General features: G+C 55.3%; 1 protein-coding gene across 2 annotated transcripts in view; it reads right to left on the reverse strand.

Annotated features, from left to right (window-relative positions):
- BCR (BCR activator of RhoGEF and GTPase) overlaps positions 1-22,675 on the reverse strand; it is a 114,224-nt gene that overhangs the window by 10,898 nt on the left and 80,651 nt on the right. For both annotated transcript variants that reach the window (XM_017889753.1, XM_017889752.1), the window contains exons 4-9: positions 22,235-22,420; positions 15,964-16,071; positions 12,912-12,972; positions 11,356-11,408; positions 10,715-10,855; positions 416-537 (exon numbers count right to left, since the gene is read on the reverse strand). In XM_017889753.1, coding sequence (XP_017745242.1) covers positions 416-537; positions 10,715-10,855; positions 11,356-11,408; positions 12,912-12,972; positions 15,964-16,071; positions 22,235-22,420 — 671 coding nt within the window. The remainder of the gene's footprint in view (positions 1-415; positions 538-10,714; positions 10,856-11,355; positions 11,409-12,911; positions 12,973-15,963; positions 16,072-22,234; positions 22,421-22,675) is intronic.

A 22,675-nucleotide genomic window follows, 5' to 3' on the forward strand; every position in this document is an offset into this window, starting at 1 on the left:
CTCTTTGCTCCGTTCCAACCTGGTGCAACCTGGGTGAACCCAATCCCTGGAGGGAGGAGGGAAATGTGTGCAGGCCTGTGCCGAGAATAACTTAGAAGCCACCACCAGGCACGGGGAGATAGAAGCAGTCACCACCCAGCACTGCCTGCAGCCCCTGACCTCACGCTTCCCGGATGGGTCCTGAGGTGACCTTTCTGCAATGGTGCCGGAAGCCATGGTCAGGTTTACCCGTCACTACGGGAATCAAAGCTGGTCACCATGATGCCTGATGACGTCTCCAGATTGCTAGTAACAATCTTTAACCTTGAGCCTGGCATTGTGCTCAAGTGGAGACGGAATGTAAAGACAGGGCCCTCCATGTCCTGGAGCGTCAGGGGGAGGTCACCGCCGGAATGGGGGCCACATCGTCACTCACCCTCCGCTCTGCTTCTTGAGCTTGGTGCAGAGAAGCAGGTCGGTGAAGAGGAAGACGTGGCGCAGCTTGCGGGCCCCCTCCACCAGCTCCACCATGAAGCTGTCCTTCAGCAGCTGCCGGTGCTGCGAGCACAGGGAAGGCGGGGTCAGGGCAGCCTGGGGTGATGGGTGGGGTGTGTTCGGCCCTCCCAGCCCAGCAGGAGCAGGAGCAGGCTGACCCAGAGACTTTCTCTCCCTGGGAAGATTTCCCTCCCTCCACATCTGACCGTCACACCCACTTTCCAGAACGTTTTGTTCACCTCACAGTCCTGCTAACAGATCAGGGCTTATGTGTAACTTCTTTGTTCAGCAAATTTCCCAATCCCTCCTGTGTGTTCCACCTTTGGAAGAGGGTGGGAGGGTGGGGGAGATGGGGAGGTAACGGCTGTGGGTCTCGAGGGGCACAGAGCCAAGGGAACAGTCTGCTGTGAAGATGGGTGATGGGAGGGCCTGCTTTAAACAGGGAAGCCAGTGCCTCTCTAGGGTGGCAGCAGAGAGCCAGAATGGGCAACAAGCCAGCTATGCCAGGAACAGGTATTTCTGTAGAGGGACCATCTCAGGCACAGGCCCCTGTGGTGGGAAGAGATTGGTGCTCGAGATAAAGATGGGGCAGTATGGTCTATGGGTGGAGATGGGCCCAGTGCACTCTGAAAAGTGGCAGCCCTCAAGGTCACGGCAAGGGTCGGGCTGGTTCTGAGGGCAGCAGGAACTGGGGGTCTCACATCTGGAACTCCTAGTCCTCCCAACTAGCAGGATGGATAGGGTCCCCGGTGTGCAGGGGCTGCACCTCTGACACCTGCCTGGATACCTGCGGCCTGAAAAGGGTTAATGCAGAGTGCAGGTGGGCAGCACAGGTCAGGGAGCATAGGCTAATAAGCCACGTGCCTTTCTGCTTCTTGGTCTGCATCTGAAAGGCAAGGGTAGGTCCTTTTTGCTCAAGAGGCTGCTGAATGGGCATGTCTAGGTAAGTCACCCATGCCTGGTACCTCACAGGGTTGGGCACTGTGCTGAGGGTACAGGGATAGGAAGAGAGGCCGTCGCAGCAAGCCTTCCCCATGTTGGGACCAGTGCATGAGCACATCGCCTGAATTATTTGATCCAGTCCCTACAACAGGCTTAGGCAGGTCCTTAAGGAAAAAACTGAGCTTCAGCGAGGTACACCCTCTGTTCCAGGCAGCGCAGAAAGCGAGGGGCAACATTCACAGGCCTCTACCCTCAGGAGCCCACAACCTCGTGGGAGAGAGACCAAGTGTTTAGTGGGCACCCAGCCCACCTGGTCTCAGGGAAGGCTCACAGGGGAGGCACATACAGCAGAGGGTGTGAAAACCCAGTGTCTCCCCGCAGGCAGTGCACCTGTCCCCACCTCGAGAAGTGAGGAGGCCCTGTACTCTCAGGGAGTCAGGCTGGTCCTAGAGTCAGACCAGGGGCCTCGCCCTGCTGTCAGTTGCCGCCTGAGGTTCTTCTCGGGGAGCATCTGTCTCTCTGAACTTCCCCCATTCTGGGGCCGCAGGCAGCAGAGCTCCCCACTGGCAAGTACAGCCTGGGCCAGGTCTCCGACACTCTCGGGGTGGAGGCTTCATGTCACCATCATAAGCAGCTTGGCTCACAACAGCCAGCTGGCTCTTGTGAGGGGGAACCAACGACTTACGCACAGGCCGCTGGTGCCCATAAGTGGAAGGGTAGGAAGACTGCCGGCGTGCCAAGGCCATGACTCATCGGCACTCACCCATACCCCGCCTGCCGAGGGCAGACGGCCGCCTGGTGACAACACCCACGGGAAGCAAGAAACTGCACGTGCACCTGCAGAAACATCATGTAGAGCTGGAGCGCTGAAGCCAGGTAACCCAAACTGGTGCGTCTGCAGCGGGGACCAGGTATGGGTGGGGTCCCAGGACACTGAGGTCCTTCGGGAAGGACTGCAGTATGTCCTCTTGGCAGGGACACAGCAAACGGCCTCCTGGCCTAGGAGGAGGGGTCTCAGGCGCCTTCCCTCTGGGGGCAGTGGCGGGGCTGGATGGCAGCCTTCTCCATACAAAGGCACTGAGCTTCTTGCCATCACCAGCAGAGGGCACCCCATGCTCAGCTCAGAAGCCGCAGACCCAGCTCACTCTGCCTGCAGGCCAGAAATGCAGCTCCCTCTCCAGCAGTGGCTCCCCACAACCCACCTCTGGGGCACCCTCGGCCTTCAGCAAGGCCAGTGAGTGTCACACTGGGCGCCTGTAGCACCCACATGCCAGCATGCCACATTGAGAGGACACAGGCTTGACTGTGGGGAGGATGTGGTCCCTCTGGGGTGCGGGCTGAAGGCCTGGGAGGCTCGGACAGTGGACTTGGCTGGTTCTGGGCTACTCTTTTGAACCCAAACCCTCACCCACCTGTGCAATTCTCATCTGAGGGAAGCCCGAAAGCCACAGGCACCCCAGCATGTCATAGCATCTTAGGCCCTGCTCTGCAGTCCCTGTCACCTGGCCCCTGCCCTCCCAGCCCACACAGCACCAGCACATAGCTGGCAGGCCCACGTGGTATGGCGTATGTCACTCCCTGCCCAGATGTCCCTCTCAGAAGCACTCAGCAGCTTGGTCTCCGGCCTGGAATACAGGACAGTCGGCCTTGAAATCAGCACAGGCTTCCCACATAGCCCACCTGAGTCGTCCTCCAGGGCACACGGCAAGGGTGGGCTGGGGTCACAATTCTGACTGCATCCCAAAGCTGGCATAAGGCCACGTGGCTAGAAACCACTGTCCCCAATGCTCAACATCTCACCTAGGGCAAACACTCCCAGCTAGAGCTGTGGGACAGAGAGGGCCAGGGCCTCAATGGCCCAGGACAGGGACAGCACCACACTTTGGAGAGCTGGCTTGCTAGCACCGTGGGAGCCTGTGTGTGAGAAGGGCACAGGGGAAGATCCTATGTGTTCTGTGTCTGTGTCTCTGTGTGTCCCTTTGTGCATCTCCATGTCTCCGGGTGTGTTCGTTCTCGTGTGAGTGTGAGAGCCTGAGCATGTCCTCATGCATGGAACCCCACACAGACCTGTGGCCTGGGTAGGTGTGTGCCCATGTGTCTCACTGTGTGTATCTCCATGTTTCTATGTGTGTGTATTTCCAAGCAAGGGCATGTCCCTGTGCATGTCAGGCCTGTGTGTGTCCTGGTGCAAGTAACCCTGTGTGGGCGTGGGTCCCCGTGCGTGCTGTGGGGCGGGGCAGGGCGGTGGGACAGCAGGCCCCAGCTGGCAGGACAACACTCCCCTTGGGGAGCCCCCCCACATCCCAGGTGGGAAACACCAGCTGGAAGAAACACCACCTGTCTCCTTGAACAACTAAAATCATCATCCCTACAGGAGCCCCCAGAAAGCAAGGGCGGCCAGGACAGCCTGCATCTTCACTGTCACGAGCCTACCCTTCTTCTCTGTGACGATGATGCTGGCTACGCTCCTCCATTTCTTGGAGCCTCTGTTTCCTTAAACATGATGGGGTGAGAAAGACTTGTCTGGTGGTATGTTCTCAGGATTAAATGAAACTGACCTGCAGGGTCTCACACGGGGCTGTCACCCTTCACCATGTCCTCTGCAGGTGGGAATGTGACAGTCACAGCTTCCTGTGAATCACACCACTCACTCCTCACCAGGACACTACGAGGCAGGCACCATAACCCTCATTTCTATACACAAGGAAACCGAGGCCCTGTGAGGTCACATCATTATGTACCTTCTGTCTTCCGAGGAGGGGGTCGTGTCAGGCTGGTGGGCGTGAGGGGCACCTCCTTGCTAAGGGGTCTCCCCTCAGGCCAGCCACCTCCTCTAGCTGTCGCCAGTGCAACATTACCCCCCCACCCACAGCCTATCCAGGGCCTTCCCAGGAAGGCCAGTCTGGAAGAAGCACAGTTAAGACTGAAAGTTTCTGTCCCCCTCAGAATTCATGCTGAGGCCCTAACTCCAAAGGGCTGGTATCTGGAGGTGGGGCCTTTGCGAGGTGAGTAGGCATAGACGAACCCACGGGATGAGGTAAGTGTCCCCATAAGAAGAAGAAGAAAGACAGGTCCTTTTCTCTCTCCATGTCCACTCCCAGGAAGGCCATGTGAGGATACAGTGGGATGGCAGCCGTGCTTCTTACTGCCCTCACCAGAACCTGACCCTGCTGGCACCCTGGCCCTGGATCTCCAGCCTCCAGAACTGTGAGAGGTAAAGGCCTGTGTGGGGGCCTCCCAGCAGACAGTACTTTGTTACAGCAGCCTGAACCGACCATGACATGCTCCAGCAACCAGAGACCACGGCTCCAGGGAGATGCTGGAAACCTTCCCCAGGTCAAGAACTGCAGTTTGATCATCAACAAATCAGCAGGGCCTTGACTGGTGGGACGAGGAAAAGTTGCCAAAGATGCCCATGTAGCAGCTGAGAAAGTGGAGAAGGAAGATGGCCCAAGTGAAGACCAAGGTGGAGCTGTCAGCTGCTGGCTGGTGGGGTGGTCCTGAAGGCAGCCAGTGGCCTCAGCCCCTGCTACTCTGCCCCCAGAGCAAAGCGCACACCCCTGGAGACCTGGCTGAGTGCCACTGAGCTGGCTGCCACTGCCTGTCAGTGGCCCTGTCTATGCAGGGATGTGGCAGACTCCAGAGGTTCAGCAGTGGGACCAGGAGCAATGAGGGTCACCAGGCAGACCAATATACACTGCAGTGGAGAATGAGGTCAAGGGTCCTGCTCGTCCTTACCTCCCTCTCACCTGCTCTTGACTTGCCCTCCCTGCAGACTCTCTGGTCCCCAGGAAAGCCTCCCATGGCCAATGTGGCCCAGAAAGTTTCCTATGCTGTGAGAAACACTATGCCAGGTGGAGGATAGGGCGGGGCCTGGGAAGAACAATGCTGGCTGATAGCCACAGTCAGGGTGGCTCGTAGCAGCTAGTATTTGCTGAGCTCTTTCTGGGTGCCAAGAAGGTGTGAAAAGAGCATGACGTAAAACATCTCATCTCACTCCACAGAACCCTCCCATGCAGCAGGCTCCAGCTTCACCACTGCCTGGAGAAGAAACAGCTCAGAGGTAATCAATGTGCCCACGCTCCTGGAAGGAATTAGAACTTGGCCCAGACAAGTCGAGAACCCAAGCTTTGTTTGCCAATGTTTATGAAGGGTCCAGAAAGGCCTAGCCCTCAACATGGGCACTAGCCTTGCCATTATAGCTTCTGTTTGGTGTCCAGTGGAGCTGAGAACCCCACCCATCCTGTCTTCACCTCTGGAGTGGGCACCTCCCTCTCCGTAGCACCCTTGCAAACTTTGCCAACAGGTTCTGGCTTCTCCAACAGTTTTCCAACTGTTTTTTTTTTTTTTTTTTTTGAGACGGAATTTCACTCTGTTGCCCAGGCTGGAGCACAGAGTGCAATGACATGCTCTCGGCTCATGGCCACCTCCACCTCCCAGGTTCAAGCAATTCGCCTATCTCAGCCTCCCGAGTAGCTGGGATTATAGGCACGTGCCACCACGCCCGGCTAATTTTTGCATTTTTAGTGGACACGGGGTTTTACCGTGTTGGCCAGACTGGTCTCGAACTCCTAACCTCAAGTGATCCACCCGCCCAGGCCTCCCAAAGTGCTGGGATTACAGGTGTGAGCCACCATGCCCAGCCTGCTCTCCAACTCCTTAATCATCAACTGAAAGACCTTGGTTCTCCTCTGCCCGAGCCTCACCATTTCTCAGCCTCAAGCCTGCACTGGTGGTACTTTCCCGCTCTAGGGCCTTCCTGCAGCTTCCGTTTGGACTACTGCCAGTGTTCTTCCTACAAGAGGGGCCTCTGGGATCCCAGGCAGAGAACAGGTATTGGAGGTCATTGCCTGGCTGGCTCTTGGGAAACAAAACATCCAAACTGGATCATCCACTATGCTGCGGAGCCCAAGCCGAGGGGGTGCTGAGCAGCACATGGTGCCAAGGCTCTGAGGAGACAGATAGGCAACCACATGGGAAGTCATCCAGTAGTGGGGATCGGTTATCTAACTGTGAAGTTAATTCAGCTAAACAAATGAGCACCACCCACCAGCCCTCAGAACCCAGGCCTGGAAAGAAACTGTGCCTGCGGGATCCTCTGATCCTGTTATTTTGGGGAGGCTAAGGAAGGCATTCTCCTGGCAGCACCTGTGGCTCATGGCCCCCAGGTGTGCTTGGGCCAGGATGCTGGGAAGCCAGAGCACCTGCCGGCCACCATTCAGCATCAAGGAGCCACCTGGAATGCAGCCCAAAGTCACTCTTCCCCAAAAAGCACAGCCCTGGAGCCGTGGGATGTGGCTGAAAAGGGCCATGAGATCACAAGAGCCACAGTGGGGGTCTGGGGCTGGGGTGGCTGACCCTGCACAGGGCTCACATCTGGGCCTCTCCTCAATGCCAGACTTGCCCAGGCTCAGCAGGTAGCAATGGGCTGCCTCCCAGGAGGCCCAGTAGTTACTGCAAGAGAACCTCAAAACACCCAGGCCGACAGAGGCAACTTTCCTCTTGACATCAAATGCCAGGGAAGCCAGAAACAGCCCCAACCCCTTGACGCACTCCCAGCAGCAGCAGCAGCAGGGGATGGGGTAGCGTGTAGAGCTGAAAGGGACATCTCCTCCTCCTTCCTACCTCCAGGTAGTGCAGGAACAAGAGGATGGGTGGAAACGTCCTATTGGCTCACAGAGGAGTAAGGGAGCCAAAGAGTAACACACCCGAGGGGCAGACAGGTGACCAGGGCGCCTGTGGCCTCACTCGCATCCTAGCTTAGCTACTTAGTGGCTGTGTGACTGTGGGCAAGACACTCAACCTCTCTGAGTCGCAGTTTCCTCATATGTAAAAGGGAGATCACCTCTGACCCCAGAGTCGTCATGAGATCTCAGAGGCACGGTTCCTTTCTCCCTTCGAGAATTTGACACTCCATGTCATGTACCAAACTAAGAGATGGGCAGAAGAGAAAAGCTCAGGCCCCACCCCTGGCTGCAAATTCTAAGAGGAAGTAGCCTGGAGCTCCTGCCCCCCTTTCCTGGCTAGTGACGTCAAAGGAGCTTGCCCGTCACCTCCAACACAGATGGCGGCATGCAGGCAGGTCATCACCGCTCCCTTTCATAAAGTCCCTCTCAGGCTGTGAAACCTTTTCAGTCTCAACACCCAGTGGAGGGGCCACGGACCCTGCATCATTGCCCTCAGAGAGCACGGGCACCCAGGGAAGCAAAAGGGTGTCCCCAAATCAGTACACTCTTAGCAGTGAGGGAGAGTAGAGCCTGACGGGGCTTCGCCCATCTGGCATCCTTCTTTCTGCATCAAGGACTGCAAACCCACTGGGCAGTGCCAGAGGATACTGTCCAGGCTTGGAGTGCCCAACTGATTAGCGGCATCTGCTCCAGGAATGGCAGGGGCTGGGGCACAGCACAGGCATCTGTCTATCATCCTGGCTTAGCCACCATCAAGCCACCTCCCTTAACATGCCTCGGATAGAAAGCTCTGAATGAAGGGGTGCTGGTCAGACCCACAGTGACTTTTCTAGAGTCATTAGTCCTCCATCTTGCTTTGCAGTTGAGGCACCCAGGTGACCCCTCCTCAACGAGCAAATGCCCCTCCACCAGGGTGAGGTGCTGGGGAGGAGGTAGATCCAGGCCCTTGCCTTTGTGAAGCGCCCAGCCCTTCTTTTTTTTTTTTTTTTTTTGAGACAGAGTCTCACTCTGTTGCCCAGGCTGGAGTGCAGTGGCATGATCTTGGCTCACTGCAACCTCTGCCTCCCAGGTTCATGCGATTCTCCTTCCTCAGCCTCCGAGTAGCTGGGACTGCAGGTACCCACTACTACGCCCAGCTAATTTTTTTGTATTTTTAGTAGAGAAGGGGTTTTACCGTATTAGCCAGGATGGTCTTGAACTCCGGACCTTGTGATCCACCTGCCTCGGCATCCCAAAGCACTGAGATTACAGAGGTGAGCCACCGCGCCCAGTTGCACCCAGCCCTTCTTAAATTACACTTCCTCCTTGGTGGCCCTGAGACGTGGCCATGGCTAAGCATGAAGTCAGCCCCCACGGGGATGGATGCAGGAACGAGAGCCTGGGTGCCAACTTCTAGGCAATATCGCGTTTTTCTCAATTCCCCAAAGCAGTGGATTCCAATGATTCGAGCGCTGAGACGGCCCTTCCTTCTCTCTAGGGATGCTAAATGGCATCTGGAGTTGCAGGGAGCAGACTTGGCACAGGGAAAGCCATGGGAAAAAGGACACCCACGCCCACCTCCCAGGAGGTCAGAGCGCTCACAAGAGAACAGTCAGTAGAAAAGAAAGAGCAGGCGTCTCAGGAGGGTACGGCGAGCCTGGCAGGAACCCACCCAGCACATGGAGGCTTAGGAGAAGCAAACCCAACATCCACTTAGATCTGTGTGGACTGCCCACAAGTTTGTCACAGGTTTGCTCTCCTTCTGTGGCCCTGAGCCAGGGAAGAGAACCAGGGGCAGGGCCCGGTTGTTGCTCTAAGAAGCAAGATCTGATCCCCCACCACTCCCAGGTCCCAGTCACGGGATGATCAGCTGGGGAACACCTGCACTGCTCAACACCTCCCCTGGGAGGTGCCACGGACCCACTTCCACCTTCAAAGAGCTGAGACTGCCAAGGAGCCAACACGGATGGCCAGGACTGCCGCTCAATCATGCCCATTTGGGAGCCCAGGTGCCCAGTGAGGTGAGGTCATGTTCCCACCTTGCTGCAAAGACAAGGAATGGGCCCAGCTGGGAGAAGCTCCAGGCCACCCAGTGGGTCGGTCCTCACGATGCTGGCATGGGACCCTGAGTCTGCCCAGCTCCAGGGCTTTGACAAGCTGGAGGGTGGAATGGAGCGGACAGCTCCTTCCTCCTCCATGCCCTTCCTGGGCCAGGCCCACTAGGAGAAACTTGACCAAGTCCCTCACTCCAGGTCAACTCTGATTAGACTCTGGGTACTCAAGAGTAACATTCCCAAAGTGGTGTGCGGCAGACCGGGCTGACAGCTGCCTGCCTGATGGCCCAGGGCAGGAGGAAAGCAAGCCCCATGTGCTGGGCAGGTCCACCCTGTGGGGGCCCTGAGGACAGGGCCTGTGTCCTTGGCACACTGCCGACCACATGGCACACAAATGAGAAGAAAGAGTAGGAGATGGTCTTTTTTTTTTTTTTTTTTTTTTTTTGAGAGGGAGTTTCACTCTGTCGCCCAGGCTAGAGTGCAGTGGTGAGATCTCGGCTCGCTGCAAACTCTGCCTCCCGGGTTCAAGTGATTCACCTGCCTCAGCCTCTCGAGCAGCTGGGATTACAAGCACCTGCCACTGTGCCTGGCTGATTTTTGTATTTTTAGTAGAGACAGGGTTTCACCATGTTGGCCAGGCTGGTCTCGAATTCTTGACCTCATGATCCACCTGCCTAGGCCTCCCGAAGTGCTGGGATTACAGGCATGAGCCATGGTGCCCAGCCATGAGGTGGTTCTCAGAGGCAACTACAGTCAGGTTCACGCCCATTTTGTTTCCTGCCTGAGCCAGACAGCTCCTGTCCCTGCATGAGACCCCTGAGGCCATGAGTCAGCTCCCCTCGCCTCAGCGCTGCCTCTGACAAAAGCTGTTCCGCCTGGACACCGGCTCCCCAGCTTGCACGCCTCGGCCATTCTCAGTAGCTGCTACCTGCCTGGGAATGAAACAGCCTCACCATGTGCCAGGCCCTGCCCAGGAAGGCTCAGAGCGGCACGGGCACAGGCCATGCCTGCTCATCAATGACGTGCACACAGAATACGTCAGTGACAAGGGGAACGGGAAGGAGAGTCTTCCCAGAGGAAGACGTGAAGTGCTTCATCCAGTCTCACGTCACAGACACAAACCACGAATCCCCCTTTCTAATCCTTAAACCCGATGTTAACTGTTTTTTAATGAAAGCACTCAGGAGGAAGTAGGAGGATTCCAGGCAGACAAAATGCCATCCTCCTACTCACCTCCTTCGCACAGGTCTCCTTGGCTGGGGAGCCTGAGCTGGCAAGAGTGTGGGGGATAAAAAAAGGGGTCCCTGGACATAACCCACAATGACAGAAAAGAAAAGAGGTGGCTGAGTGAGGCATGGTGATGGCTGCTGCCTGGAGAGTATGGTGCATGTGGGGTCACCCCTGCAACTGCACCCAGACACCTTCCACACAAGACTGAGTGTGCTGCCAAACTCACCAATCCCAAAAGGCAAGGTCTGCTGAGGATCAGGAGGGGCTCTAGGCCTCAGATCGAGGGTACCCTGCATGACCCCAGCTCAGCAGGCTGGGCAGACCCAAGCCATCCCTTGCCACACTCACCTCTCCCTTCTTCACCGTCATGGACTGCCGTCGGGGTGTGATCTCCTCGTTGATGCTGGACAGGAAGTTCTGTGAGATGCGGAGGGCATCCTGCAGCAAGGGGTGGTCGGGGTGGCTGGCAGGAGTATGCTTTAGCAAGTCCTACCCCAGGAAGAAAGATTCGAGTTAGACACAGAGGATCACTGACACCTGCCACTGTGCGCAAAGTGCAGACACAAAATGTAGACGGAGCCCAGAGCACCAGCTCCCTCAGTGTCACCACTGCCTCTCTCACATGGGCCTGGACTTTGCGGACAGAGCTTGTGTGAGCACCGTTCTGGAAGCAGGTCCTAGATGTGTTCCAGCAAACCCATGCTGCATGCACACGGCCAAGAGGGGCTCCTTTTAGGTCTAGGGCAGGGTTCGGCAGCCTCAGTACTGCTGACATTTTGCGTGGAGTAATTATTTGTTGAGGGGCAAGAGAGAGCTGTCCTTTGCATTACAGAATGTCGAACACCATCCCAGGCCTCTACCCATCAGATGCCAGTAGCACCACCCCCTTGGCTGCAGCTATGACAACCAAAAAAGGTCTCAGAACATTGTTGCTGTGTGTGCCTGAGAGGGCAGTTTTGGTCCCAGTCCGGAGGGGCGCTGTGACTCACATGGAGGACCAGCGTGCTCCTTGTCACACGGTCCACAGGCTTGTAGAGCAGAGCTGTGGAGAGAGAGGGATGGTGAGAGAGGCTGCACATGGAGAAGCACACCAGCTACCTGACACCCTCAGTGCAAGAGTGAGTGGGGAGGGGGCTGCCCCAGCCTCCACAGGCTCCATCTCCCCTCTGCGCAGTGACAAGGGCAAGGCTAGAGCACCCACCTGGAACGCTTTAAGTCCAGGACATTCACTGCATGCAGAGTCCAGAGCAGCTGTCAGACCCAAGCCTACACGGCTGGCTCGGTGACAACAGCTAAAAAGGCTCAGCACTGCCGCTCCTCTAGCCTGAGGTCAGGGAGCCCACCCTGGCAAGGATGGGCTGGGGAGGGCCCCAACTCTGGAGGGAGACCTGCTCCCCACCCCAGAGGATAAGCTGAGCAAACCACTTAGCTGCTCTTACCATCGATCCTGAGACATTTCAGATGCCTGACTCTGAGACAGGCAGAAACCTACTCAGATGCCGACACAATTCTCAGTTTGACAGGTTCTCTGGCGACCTGCCTGCCTGAGGACACCCGCACTCCAGAGGCACACGAGCCCCACTGCAGTGGGAGCAGCTCCCTGGCATGGCAGGAGCCTTGGCCAGCCTCGGCCACCCGTGCTTCTCCATGATGACAGTGAGCGTGGCCAATCCCAGGCACGGACGCTTAGGTGTGTTCTGAGACATGCCAAATGTGTTCCTCACAAGACTCCCATGACCAGCGTAAGGCACACATCGCTATCTTCATTTTGTAGATGGGGAAACTGAGGTTTGGGGCAAAAAGCTCCAGGGCCTGCTGTTCTCTGCAAGTGTAACTATTCACTACACCTTCACGACTAAAGAAAGAAGTGACTGATAATTCCCGATACCACTTTCCCAGCAACTCTGGACTCAATCCCTGCCCAGCCACTTAGAGCCTGTCTTTTGCACAGATTACTTTATGACTAAACTTGTCATCGGCAAAAACAGAAAATAAAATCCTCTTTACAGCCAGGTGCGGCAGCTCACACCTGTAATCCCAGCACTCTGGGAGGCCAAGGCACTTGAGGTCAGGAGTTCAAGAGCAGCCTGACCAATATGGGGGAAACCCCGTCTCTATTAAAAATACAAAAATTAGCTGGCCGTGGTGGTATGTGCCTGTAACCCCAGCTACTCGGGAGCCTGAAGCAGGAGGATCACTTGAACCCAGGAGGGAGAGGCTGCAATGAACCGAAACTCTGCCTCAAAAAAAAAAAAAAAAAAAAAAAAAATCCTCCTTACAAGGCCACTGGGGTCAACATGATGACATTTAAGTCAATTTAAGCAGCACCTTGTTGCTACTCTTGGTGGCGAACTGGTACTGATGGTATCCTTCCCTGCCCTCCCTGAATTGTTCTTTCCTCGTCCACTCTATTTGAAGAGTAGAACAGGGAAGGCACCAAGGGGTGACCCAACTGGGCACTGTGTCTGCTTTTCCACGACGCCCTCTCTGCCAGCAGCAGCCTCCCCGACAAGGGCACACAGAGACCTCAGCATGCAGAACTCACTTTCTAGAGAGTTCTTGGTCGTTGGATCCTTGGCATCTTTGTTGCTTCTGGCTCTCAGGTTCTGCAGAGAGAAAAGCGCATGTTCGCACAGATGACAGAAGCAGCTTTGATGCAGCAGAACGTTCCCCCTTTGGCAGCAGTTTCAGCTTTCCCTCCTCACTGAAACGAACCCCAGGCGCGTTCTGAGCCAAGACTGAAATCACAGGGTGTGCAGGGACACACGAGCAAGCCAAGCATGCAGGATGCCCTGGATGCTGCGGTCTACCTGGGACAGGGCTTCTCAGCCAGGGCACTGTTGACATTTTGGGCTACAAATTCTCTGAGCAGCTTTCCTGGGCACTGTAGGGTGCTGAGCAGCTGCCCTGGCCTCTACCTATAGGTACAGGAACATGCCTGCCTTCCTGCTGTTGTGACAACCAAAAATGTCTCCAGGCATTGCCAAGTGTCTCTTGTGAACAAAATCATGCCTGGCTGAGATCCTCTGACACAGAGAATCCTGTAAATGGAGGCCAACAGGAGCACACTCCTAAACACACGTCACTATTTTCTTGGGGCAATTAGCACGCAGGGGGCTGGTGGTTCAGAAGAGCACTCATCTTTGGAGACGGCCAGGGCAGGTCCACCACCGCAGACTGACACTGGATTATAATTCCACCTGCCCTCTCCGAATTTGCAAGTGTACTTACTAAAAAATGACGTGCTAAGATTCCCAGGGCAACAGCTGGGCTTGTAAGTGAACAGCCTAGGCTGTTTTGATACAACTGCGTTGAAAGCACCACTAGAGAAATGTAGAATAAAAGATCCTGTGTGCCTAAAATCCTCTGGGAAGGAGCTGAGATTAATTTCTGGTACTAAGCTTCTGAACAAAAGCATAAACAGCAGAGACGGAAGAGGTTCTAAGGTTGCTCTGCCAACCCCTTGTGCTGCAGGAAACATCTCAAGACCAAAAGACAGTGTTTTCCAGCTCACTGGGGCCAAACGCTGCCATGCACTTTGGTACCTTTCCTGAGAGTTTAACAGCCCTCGCAGTGATTTTTCCTCTGTACATCTGACTCAGCAGTTCCCAAAGGGTGTGAGGGGGTGGGAGAGCCACACAAAAGACTGCAAAAACCAGGTGCTGGGCTCACACGAGCCTGGGAGGCGGCCCACGTATCCGTGGACAGTGCTATGCTTGGGAGTTATCTAGGAGCTCCAGGAACAGCTGCCTCAAGAAAACTTATGAGTTTGGTTTAACGCTGTATTTCCCAAACTGGCCTGACTCCCAAAGCCCTTTTCAGGTAAGTCCTATTACCCACTGTCTGGAGAGCTGGTGTTCCATGGAACCAGATCTAATGATGCTGCCCATCTCTCAGGACTGTCCCAGAAGATGGACACTACCCCACTCCTTCCTGTACTTGAGGGTGATCCTCGAACTCCCATGCCTGAGCACTGACTCCCTACACCTCCACAGGGCTTGCTGCTTTCTCTTCCTTGAGTTTGACTCTGCTCTCTTTGGGTGGCTCCAATTCTTCTGGGTCTTTTTTGAAACACCGAGAACCAAAGTGCATGTCGCCCTGACGGTGCAGGTGCCACAAACCTTCACAGTGGGTCGGTTTGCAGCTGGTCCTGAGCCCCATCCCACTCCCTGCATTTCAGCCATAGCTCAGAATCCACCGGTACACGGTTGGTGGGACCACGTGATCCCCAGGTGGCGTCCCATGGTGTTTCCTCCCTCCTCTGCAGAAACCTGTCTGGATGGACTTAAACTTGCCCACCTAACTGTAACCTGCTCTTAAAAGATCAGGTCCCTGATTTGTCAGGGTCACGTGAAATTCGGTGCCACCATTCCAGCTGTTGGGGAGGAGGGTTGCTAGTTTAATGAAAAAGGAAAAGAGAACAGATTGAATGGTCTAGAGGGAGTCTGGCAGTGGGGAGAGAGCTGCAGCCCCAGATGCAAGCAGAGCCTGTTACCAGCAGCACCTGGCGGAGCAGGGTGCCCCACAGACTCTGGAGGAACAGGGCGGCAGGTACTGTCACCACTGGAGACATCAGAGCGAAGCCCGTGATGCTCCATCCTGCAATAAACAGTAAGACGGCACAAAGCCTCAGGAACAAAGCCCAGGGGTGACAGCTGAGGGTGTGTCCCAGCAAGGGTGACCGCATTCACTCCCTATTTCTAGTGCGCATCTCTCTTTCTAACCCTGCGGTTCTCACCTGGAGGGCTTTCTCCTCAGAACGCTTGCTGGGTGGGGGAAAGCCAAACCAGAAGGCAAAGCTACAGCGAGATGGGGGGCTCATGAAGAAGCAAGGGACCCCGAAGAGGAAAATGTTGCAGAGTGGCCACCAGGCAGACACAGGCTGGGGAAGGGCAGGAAGAACCCCAGTCTGGAGAGTACAGACCCAGGGGTGCGGCTGGGTTCTGCCTGAACGGCCCATTCATGGTCTCTGCTTCTGAATGAGTCTTTCAAGGCCCTGGGTGCTAACACTGCATGGTTTGAGGTTTCAGCTTCCTGGGGCTAAATGCAGGCAGGGAGTCAGTAGCCTCTCAGACCCAGGGCCTGGGGTAGTACAGCTCCAACCTGTCGCTTTGCTCCTGCACGTGGGTCTACAAAGCACAGGTGACATGAGCCCTCGCCCCACAGCACTAGCCCCTCAATGCTTCCTCAATGCTCTCAAGGTCTGGCAGGCTAGAAAAGGAAAAGTGGGACACCTCCAGGCTTGCCTCCAGTGCCAGGTACAAAGTCAGCCTCAGGACTCCTGTGGTGAGAGCTGTTAACGGGCAGAACTACAGACACCCCTCACTGCAGACAGACAGTGCAGTGTCCCTGGAACCTGGCCAACCCCCAGAATCAGGCCCTCGCCCCTGGGTAGGCCGGACACCCTGTGGGCTGCTCCTTCTGTCTGGACACAACAGCATCCCCAGCATAGAGCTGACGCAATGAACCCAACAGAATCTGGAAACAGCTGCGGTTCACGAGCAGATCTTGATCTGGTGCACTCTGTTCTCCTGGGGAGGTGGAGGGTACAGGTGGGAGTCAGCGGTGCACCTGTCTGAACAGCATCAAGGCATTACCTCAGAGATTTCGGCAAACTGAGCATTGGCCTGACAGCACTTCTCAGCCATTTCCATGGCAACTCCGTAGTTGTCCACAAAGGCCCGGTATACACCCAGCTGGCTGGCCTGAGGGGGAGGAAAGAAGAGAGAGTGAGACAGGTGCTGCTGCTCCCCCACCTTTCGGAAGAGCAGGCTCCTCCTGTGCACAGCTCTGCAGAAACTCCAGGGGCAGCAGGCGGCTCACAGGCTGCAGAGGCCTCGGCGCTTCCGTGCTGCTCCCTCCCACCTGCTCCCCTCCCCACGCACCCAGCACACTTCCTGCTCCCAAAATGACATGCTGAGAAGTGACTCACAGCACCAGGCAGGTAACAGTTCCCTTCCAGAGCTACTTATTCCTCCCACCCCATTCACTGAAATGGTGCCATGAGCGGCAGCTGAAGTTCAAGGTTGTCAGTGAATCTGGACAAGTGTCTGCACGCAGCACCTTCTCATTCTGGCTGCAGGAGTGTACCCTGAACATGGAGGTCAGCCCCCATCCCACCCATGGTGTTCCACGCCATGTCCAGTCCCTTCAGACACATAAGAAATGCCAAGTCCGGCTGCTTTTGCAGAGGAGAGTCTCCCGTTGCACAGACACGAGCCCATCCTGGGCCTGGTGAGGGTGCTCAGGTGTCATGCTGCACACCTGGTGGGGAGAGACTGGCTGTAAGGCGAGGTGTTCTGTTTGTTCTTTATTAAACCAATGGCAATAACAGCTCTCCTCACTGCTTAGACATGCACTCAATTCAGCAAGAACTTGCCTTGTGAGTGCAGCAGACACCTCCATCTCTGGGCCCCACAACACCTTTATGGGCAGCGAGGGAAAAACCAGCAAACCCAGTCCTGGGGAGTGTAAGGGCAGACCCAGGGGACACACTGGTTAGCGTTGGAGACTCCCACTGTAGCTGACTGCAAGCTGGAAGCCCAAGGCATTCACGGCTCCTGGCATTTGTTTTGTGTCAAACCTAAATTTTATTTCCACGTGCATTTGCATGTATATTGAATTTTATGTTTCTACAGATGACAATCCCAGATGCTGGATAAACCACGCACCCTTGGCACTGTCTGATATTCTGGCCCTGCTCCCTACAGGGGCTGCAAGAAGGGGCTTAGAGTGTACGAGGAAAGGGTAGCAGCCGGAAGACACCTGCCAGGCCCCTGCCATGCTGACCACTGGAGGAGTCCTTGCATCCTCCAATTCTAGGTTCTTCCTCATCTGTGCAGTGATGAGGCCCAGAGCTCTTCTTCTCTTTCCCTCCTCTGCAAGTCACTGAGTGCCTCCCAGCCCAACTAAGGGCCTGCTTTAGGCCTCGTCACCACAGTGGTAAACAATTCAGACACAGCGCTGCCCTCCAAAGCTGGTGTTCTAACAGGAAAGCGCTTATAAACACATGCATGAACACACACAAGGAATGTAACGGCAGATGGTTACAAGCGGGACAGGGGCTGAGAGCGACGAGGCTGCTTTCAAGAATGTGGTCACAACCAGGACAGCCTCTCAGAAGAGCTGACAGCTGAGCAGGGTCTCAGGGGTCTTGGGAGGAGGACTCCTTTCAAGACTTTTCCTCCCTTCTGCTCCAGGAGCTCACATCTTCCAGGCGGCTTGTGAGAAGTTCTAAGCAATTCCTTCCCACATGTTTCGCTAATCAAAAACGTGCCTCCGGATCTGATCCACTGAGAAGCACACAGCCTTGCTGCTGTGGTACTCTTACACAGAACGTGAAGCTATTCCTGAGGAAACTGGCAAACCCGAGCAGGTCTGTGCCCTTCAAAAAATGTCAAGGCTGGCTGGGCATGGCGGCTCATGCCTGTAATCCTAGCACTTTGGGAGGCCAAGGCAGGCAGATCACTTGAGGTCAGGAGTTCAAGACCAGCCTGGCCAACATGGTGAAACCTCGTCTCTACTAAAAACACACAAAAAATTAGCTGGGGGTGGTGGCGCATGCCTGTAGTCCCAGCTACTGGGGAGGCTGAGGCAGGAGAATCGCCCGAACCCAGGAGGCAGAGGTTGCAGTGAGCCAAGATTGCGCCACTGCACTCCAGCTTGGGCGACAGAGGGAGACTCTATCTCAAAAAAAAAAAAAAAAAAAAAAAGTCAAGGTCATGGAAGACAAGCAAAGTCTAAGGAACTGGTACAGATCGAAGGAGACTAGAGAGATGTGACAACCAAGTACATAACATGATCTTAAACCGGGGCCTGAATCAGAAAATGAAAACAGCTGCGAAGAATGCAACTGTTAACTTGGGGGAAATTTACATGAACTACATATTAAATAATAGTATCTTATGAATGTGAAATTTCCTGAATTTGACAAATTGTACTGTGGGTTATAGGAGAGAATATTCTTGTTCTTAGCAAATACACAATGAAGTATTCAGGAGGCAAAACATTTTGTGCTTGTGTGCATGTGTATGTGCATGTGCATCTCTGTGTGCACAGAAAGAGATAAAGCAAATGTGGCAAAAAGTTACAATCAGTGTATCTGGGTGAAGGCTATACTAGAGCTCTTTGCCCCATTCTTACAGCTCTCCTGTAAGTTTGAAATAATTAGAAAAATAAAAATTCTGAGTTGTGAAAACTTCAGCCAGAAACATAACCCAGAGCAGGGAAGTCAGCCCGCACAGCCCCACAGGAGGAGGTGGCAGGAGCCGCATTTGAGTCTGGCTTTCTGAACCACTGGACAGGGATCACGAGTTCCTGGGCTTGGAAGAGGCACCAGAGTTGGGCAGGGCACTGGGAACTGGGAAGCCTGACGGAGCGATGCTGGGCCAACCCTACTGAGCTGGTCATGGGGACAAGGGCAGGCACCGGGCCTATCTGTCCTTGGGGAGTCCCCAGCACCCAGCCCAGGTTGAATACACACGAGTACTCAGCTCATAGTTATGGGGAACAGCTTCCCACTGCAACCCCAGCCTCTCCCCAAGTCTTCCGGCTGCACCATCTGACGCACGAAGGTACCTCAAGGCCTCCAGGGAAGCAGTGGAAACTTTCCAAAGTTAAACTCCAGTGTTCCTGAGATATTAAAATTTTTAAAAAGTCTCTGAGTGATTTCCGAATATTATTTGGGGAAGAGCTCTGGATATGTGTTTTTTTTTTCCCCAACACCACGATTCTCTGTTTCTCAGGAGGACGGCTGGCCAAGTCACGTCTGCTAGGTTTTTGCTTTTTTTTTTTCTGTGAACAATTGAACAATCAAGCTTTATTTTACAAAATGAAAATTGTAGCATGTCTCAACAGCCAGCCTGAGTTAGGGCTGGCTCAGAACTCACTCAGAACTGCTGGGTTCCCTTTGCCCTTTCTTGGTTTCAAAGCAAAACCAGGCCACGGTGCCCCAGGAATGAACCCCTGGCCCCGAGAGGTTAATCAAGGGTGAGGTCTGGCTGGTGCCAGCTACTGGCAGCCTCATCCTTCTTTCCAGGAAGGGGCAAAAAGGAACCATCTGGGAAGGTGGGAGCATCTCACCTCACTCCATAGGCTATCTCTAACAAGGGATGTAGGATGGGCCTCTCCAGGCCAGATCCTTGCTCTGGCCAAAAGGGTCGCAAAGCCCGGGTTCAGCCTCACTCCTCTAATGTAGCAGGGTCCTGCCTCTCCAACAGTTTCCTGGGAGGGACTGCATCTCTGGTAAGCCCCAAAGCCCCAGGAGTCAGAAGCCTCTAGTGTAAGGTGCCTGAGCACTGGGGTCACAGGCCCAGGAGCACAGTGGGGCAGTGGGGAGGAGCTATCACTGCACCCTCCAGCCAAGAGAGGTCCCTGACTTGCTGGTCAACTTGGCCCACAGGCAGGGGTGGCCCTGACAGTCATGGGTTTTGAAAACCCAGGACGTGGAGGTCGTAAGACAGGGCAGCATAGAGATGCTTGGTGGTGAGATGCAGGCAGCACACAGGGCTGCTGGAGGGGGCTGATGTCAGCAGGAAGGTGTGCAGGCAGTTGCAGGCCCTTTGGCGCCGGTCTCACAGCTGTACAACACTGTAGTAGGAGGAACCTGTGGCCAGCAAGTGGTTGCCATCTGTCTGCAGACAGTACAGGGTGCTGCTGTGGGGCTCCTCCCACTCCATGACACCTTTCCGGACACTGGTGCAGAGGTCCCAGTAGCGAACATAGGTGTCATAGCCACAGGACAGCAGTGTGAAAGGGGACTCATACATGACATCCAGCACCCTAGCCCCTGGGAGAAAGTCACTGCCCAAGTATGTCATCAGCTGCCCACTGTTGAGGTCCCAGACTCTCAGGGGTGAGAAGTGCCCACAACAAGCTGTCCCTGTCACAAAAGAGCTGAGTAATGGGCTGATAGCAATGGACCAGACTCAGTCTTCAATCTGGATGGTGTGTAAACACTGCCCCAGCCGGCCTGAGGCCAAAGGTCACACCTTGGCCATCCTGTCCCTGGAGCCACTCACAGTGATGCCCCCTTTGCAATCCACACAGTTCACCTCCGGTCCAAGAGCCGAGTACTTGACAGTGAAGGTGCTGTGAATCCTACCAACGCCAATCTTCCCATCTCCTCCTGCACTGACAATATGCAAGCTGGCCAGCGCAAAGTGGCAAACATCCTCATCATGCCCAGCAAAGACTCCCAGAGCAGGTCGCAGCTGGTGAAGGGCGATAGCCAGCAGCACACCTGGGCCAGGCAGCAGAGGGCCCACAAGTCCAGGTGAGAGCAGATGAGCAGCAGCAGCACCTCCGGCAGGCGCCAGAGCGCGGACCCTGCAGCCGGGCGGGCGGCCGACTCCCAAGCCACCGCCGTCTCCTCCTCCCTGGCTGCCACTGCCATGGCCACCCCTGTCCCGGAGATGTAGGCCCAAGCCTGACCCCCTCGTCCTTGTGCTCTTCTCAGCCTGGCGCCCTCCCAATGCCTAGCCCTGACCCTCCATTCCTCCTTCTTCCCATACTCTTCCGTGTGCCTCCTTCCTGGCCCCTGAGCTCCCCTCATCTCTTTTGATGATGTCTCTCGCCCCTTCCTCCATGCTTCCGCCTCCCTCTGTTTCCTCTCTTGGGCATGCCCTTGCTCCCGCCTCAACCCCTAGCCCCGCTGCCTTCTTCGCCGTCTGCGGCCTGGGCTTCCCTTCCACCCCGCTTCCTCTTCCACCTTGCCCCTCTCGCTCGCTTTTCCCTTCCTCTTCCCCTTCCTTCGCTTCCCCCTCACCACCCTCCCTTCTTGCAGCTTCCTCACCTCTACGCCCCCCGCCCTCGCCCAGGCCACCGTTGCGGGGGGTGGGGGGGAGTCCTGACACGGAGCCCAGCCCGAGCCACCACCCTCCACTAGGTTTAAAACTGCTTACACACACAGGGAGAAATGCCGGGGGCTTCAAAGATGGAGGGGGCAGCATGTATCAAAATATAGCCTCCTGCTCTCTGGCCATGGCGGAAAGAGCCCCAGGAAGCAAGAACTGGAACAAAGTAAGTGCTTTGTGTGTTCCTCAAGCCTTAGCTCTGGCTCGGAGTTTGGGGGGTCTGCAGCACAGGGTGGCAGAGGGAGGGGTCCCCCTACAGGAAAGCCACACCTCAGAGCAGAAAACTCAGTCCCCAGCATCAGCCAAGGGGAGGCCTGAGGACAGAGCTGGGTGTCTCAGTAGTCCAGAAGTGCTGGGGGCAGGGCTTGTAAGGAATCACATGCTCTTCACGCTTAGAGGGGGCCTGGCCTCCGGCCACATCTGCCCCTAGAGGACTTGTTTCCCAGTGGAGGAAGCCTGCTTCAGGGAAAGTGTGTGCACACAGGGTGTGGTGGCGCGCACCTGTAGTCCCAGCCATGCTGAAGGCTGAGGCCGGAGGATGGCTTCAGTCAGGAGTTCTGGGCTGCAGCGCACTACATACTAAGTTTGGCATCGATATGGTGACCTCCCAGGAGTCGGGAACTACCAGTTTGCCTAAGGAGTGAAATAGCCAAGATTGGAAATGAAGGAGGTCAAAACTCCCATGCTGATGAGCAGTGGAATCACGCCTGTGAAGAGCCACTGCACTCCAGCCTGGACAACACAGGGAGTCCCCAGCTCTTTCTAAAAATACCTATCTAAATAAATATAAATTAAAAAACAAACACACAAACAAAAAAGGCTGAGCATGGTGGCTCACGCCTGTAATCTCAGTACTTGGTACTTGGGAGGCCAAGTTGGGTGGATCATTTGAGGCTGGGAGTTTGAGACCAGACTGGCCAACATAGCAAAACCCTGTCTCTACTAAAAATACAAAAAATTAGCTGGACGTGGTGGTACATGCCTGTAGTCCCAGCACCAGCCCTGGGTCACTCACCAGCTTCTGGAAGAGGTCGCCCACCCGCTGCTGGTGGCTCCACTGCTGCACACGGGGGAAGAGCCCATCATAGAACTCCTTGTGGATCTCGTAGAGCTCAGGCACTTTGAAAAAGATGGTCTCAATCTGCTGACTCGTCAGTACCGGCTGAGAGGTGGTGGCGGCGGCTTTCAAAGGCTTCATGGGCTGAAAGAGGACACAGGTGAGGTAGCACAGGTGAGAGGGGCTGCCATCTGTCAGGTGCATTGTATGACAGTGGACAGTCATGGTTACCTGACATATGCACTTTTATTTTTAAATCACATAACAAATATAATTTTAAAACCAGCTTGGTTTGGCAACTCAGTCTTCCACTGGTATCCACTCCAGGGATGGCGAGCTGCACCCAGGCTCTGACAGCTGACCTGGGACTTAAGGGCAAAGAGGCTCCCCAACCCTGTC

The sequence above is a fragment of the Rhinopithecus bieti genome, unplaced genomic scaffold (genome assembly GCF_001698545.2).
Source record: "Rhinopithecus bieti isolate Rb0 unplaced genomic scaffold, ASM169854v2 scaffold_19723, whole genome shotgun sequence".
In the NCBI taxonomy this organism is placed as follows: domain Eukaryota; kingdom Metazoa; phylum Chordata; class Mammalia; order Primates; family Cercopithecidae; genus Rhinopithecus; species Rhinopithecus bieti.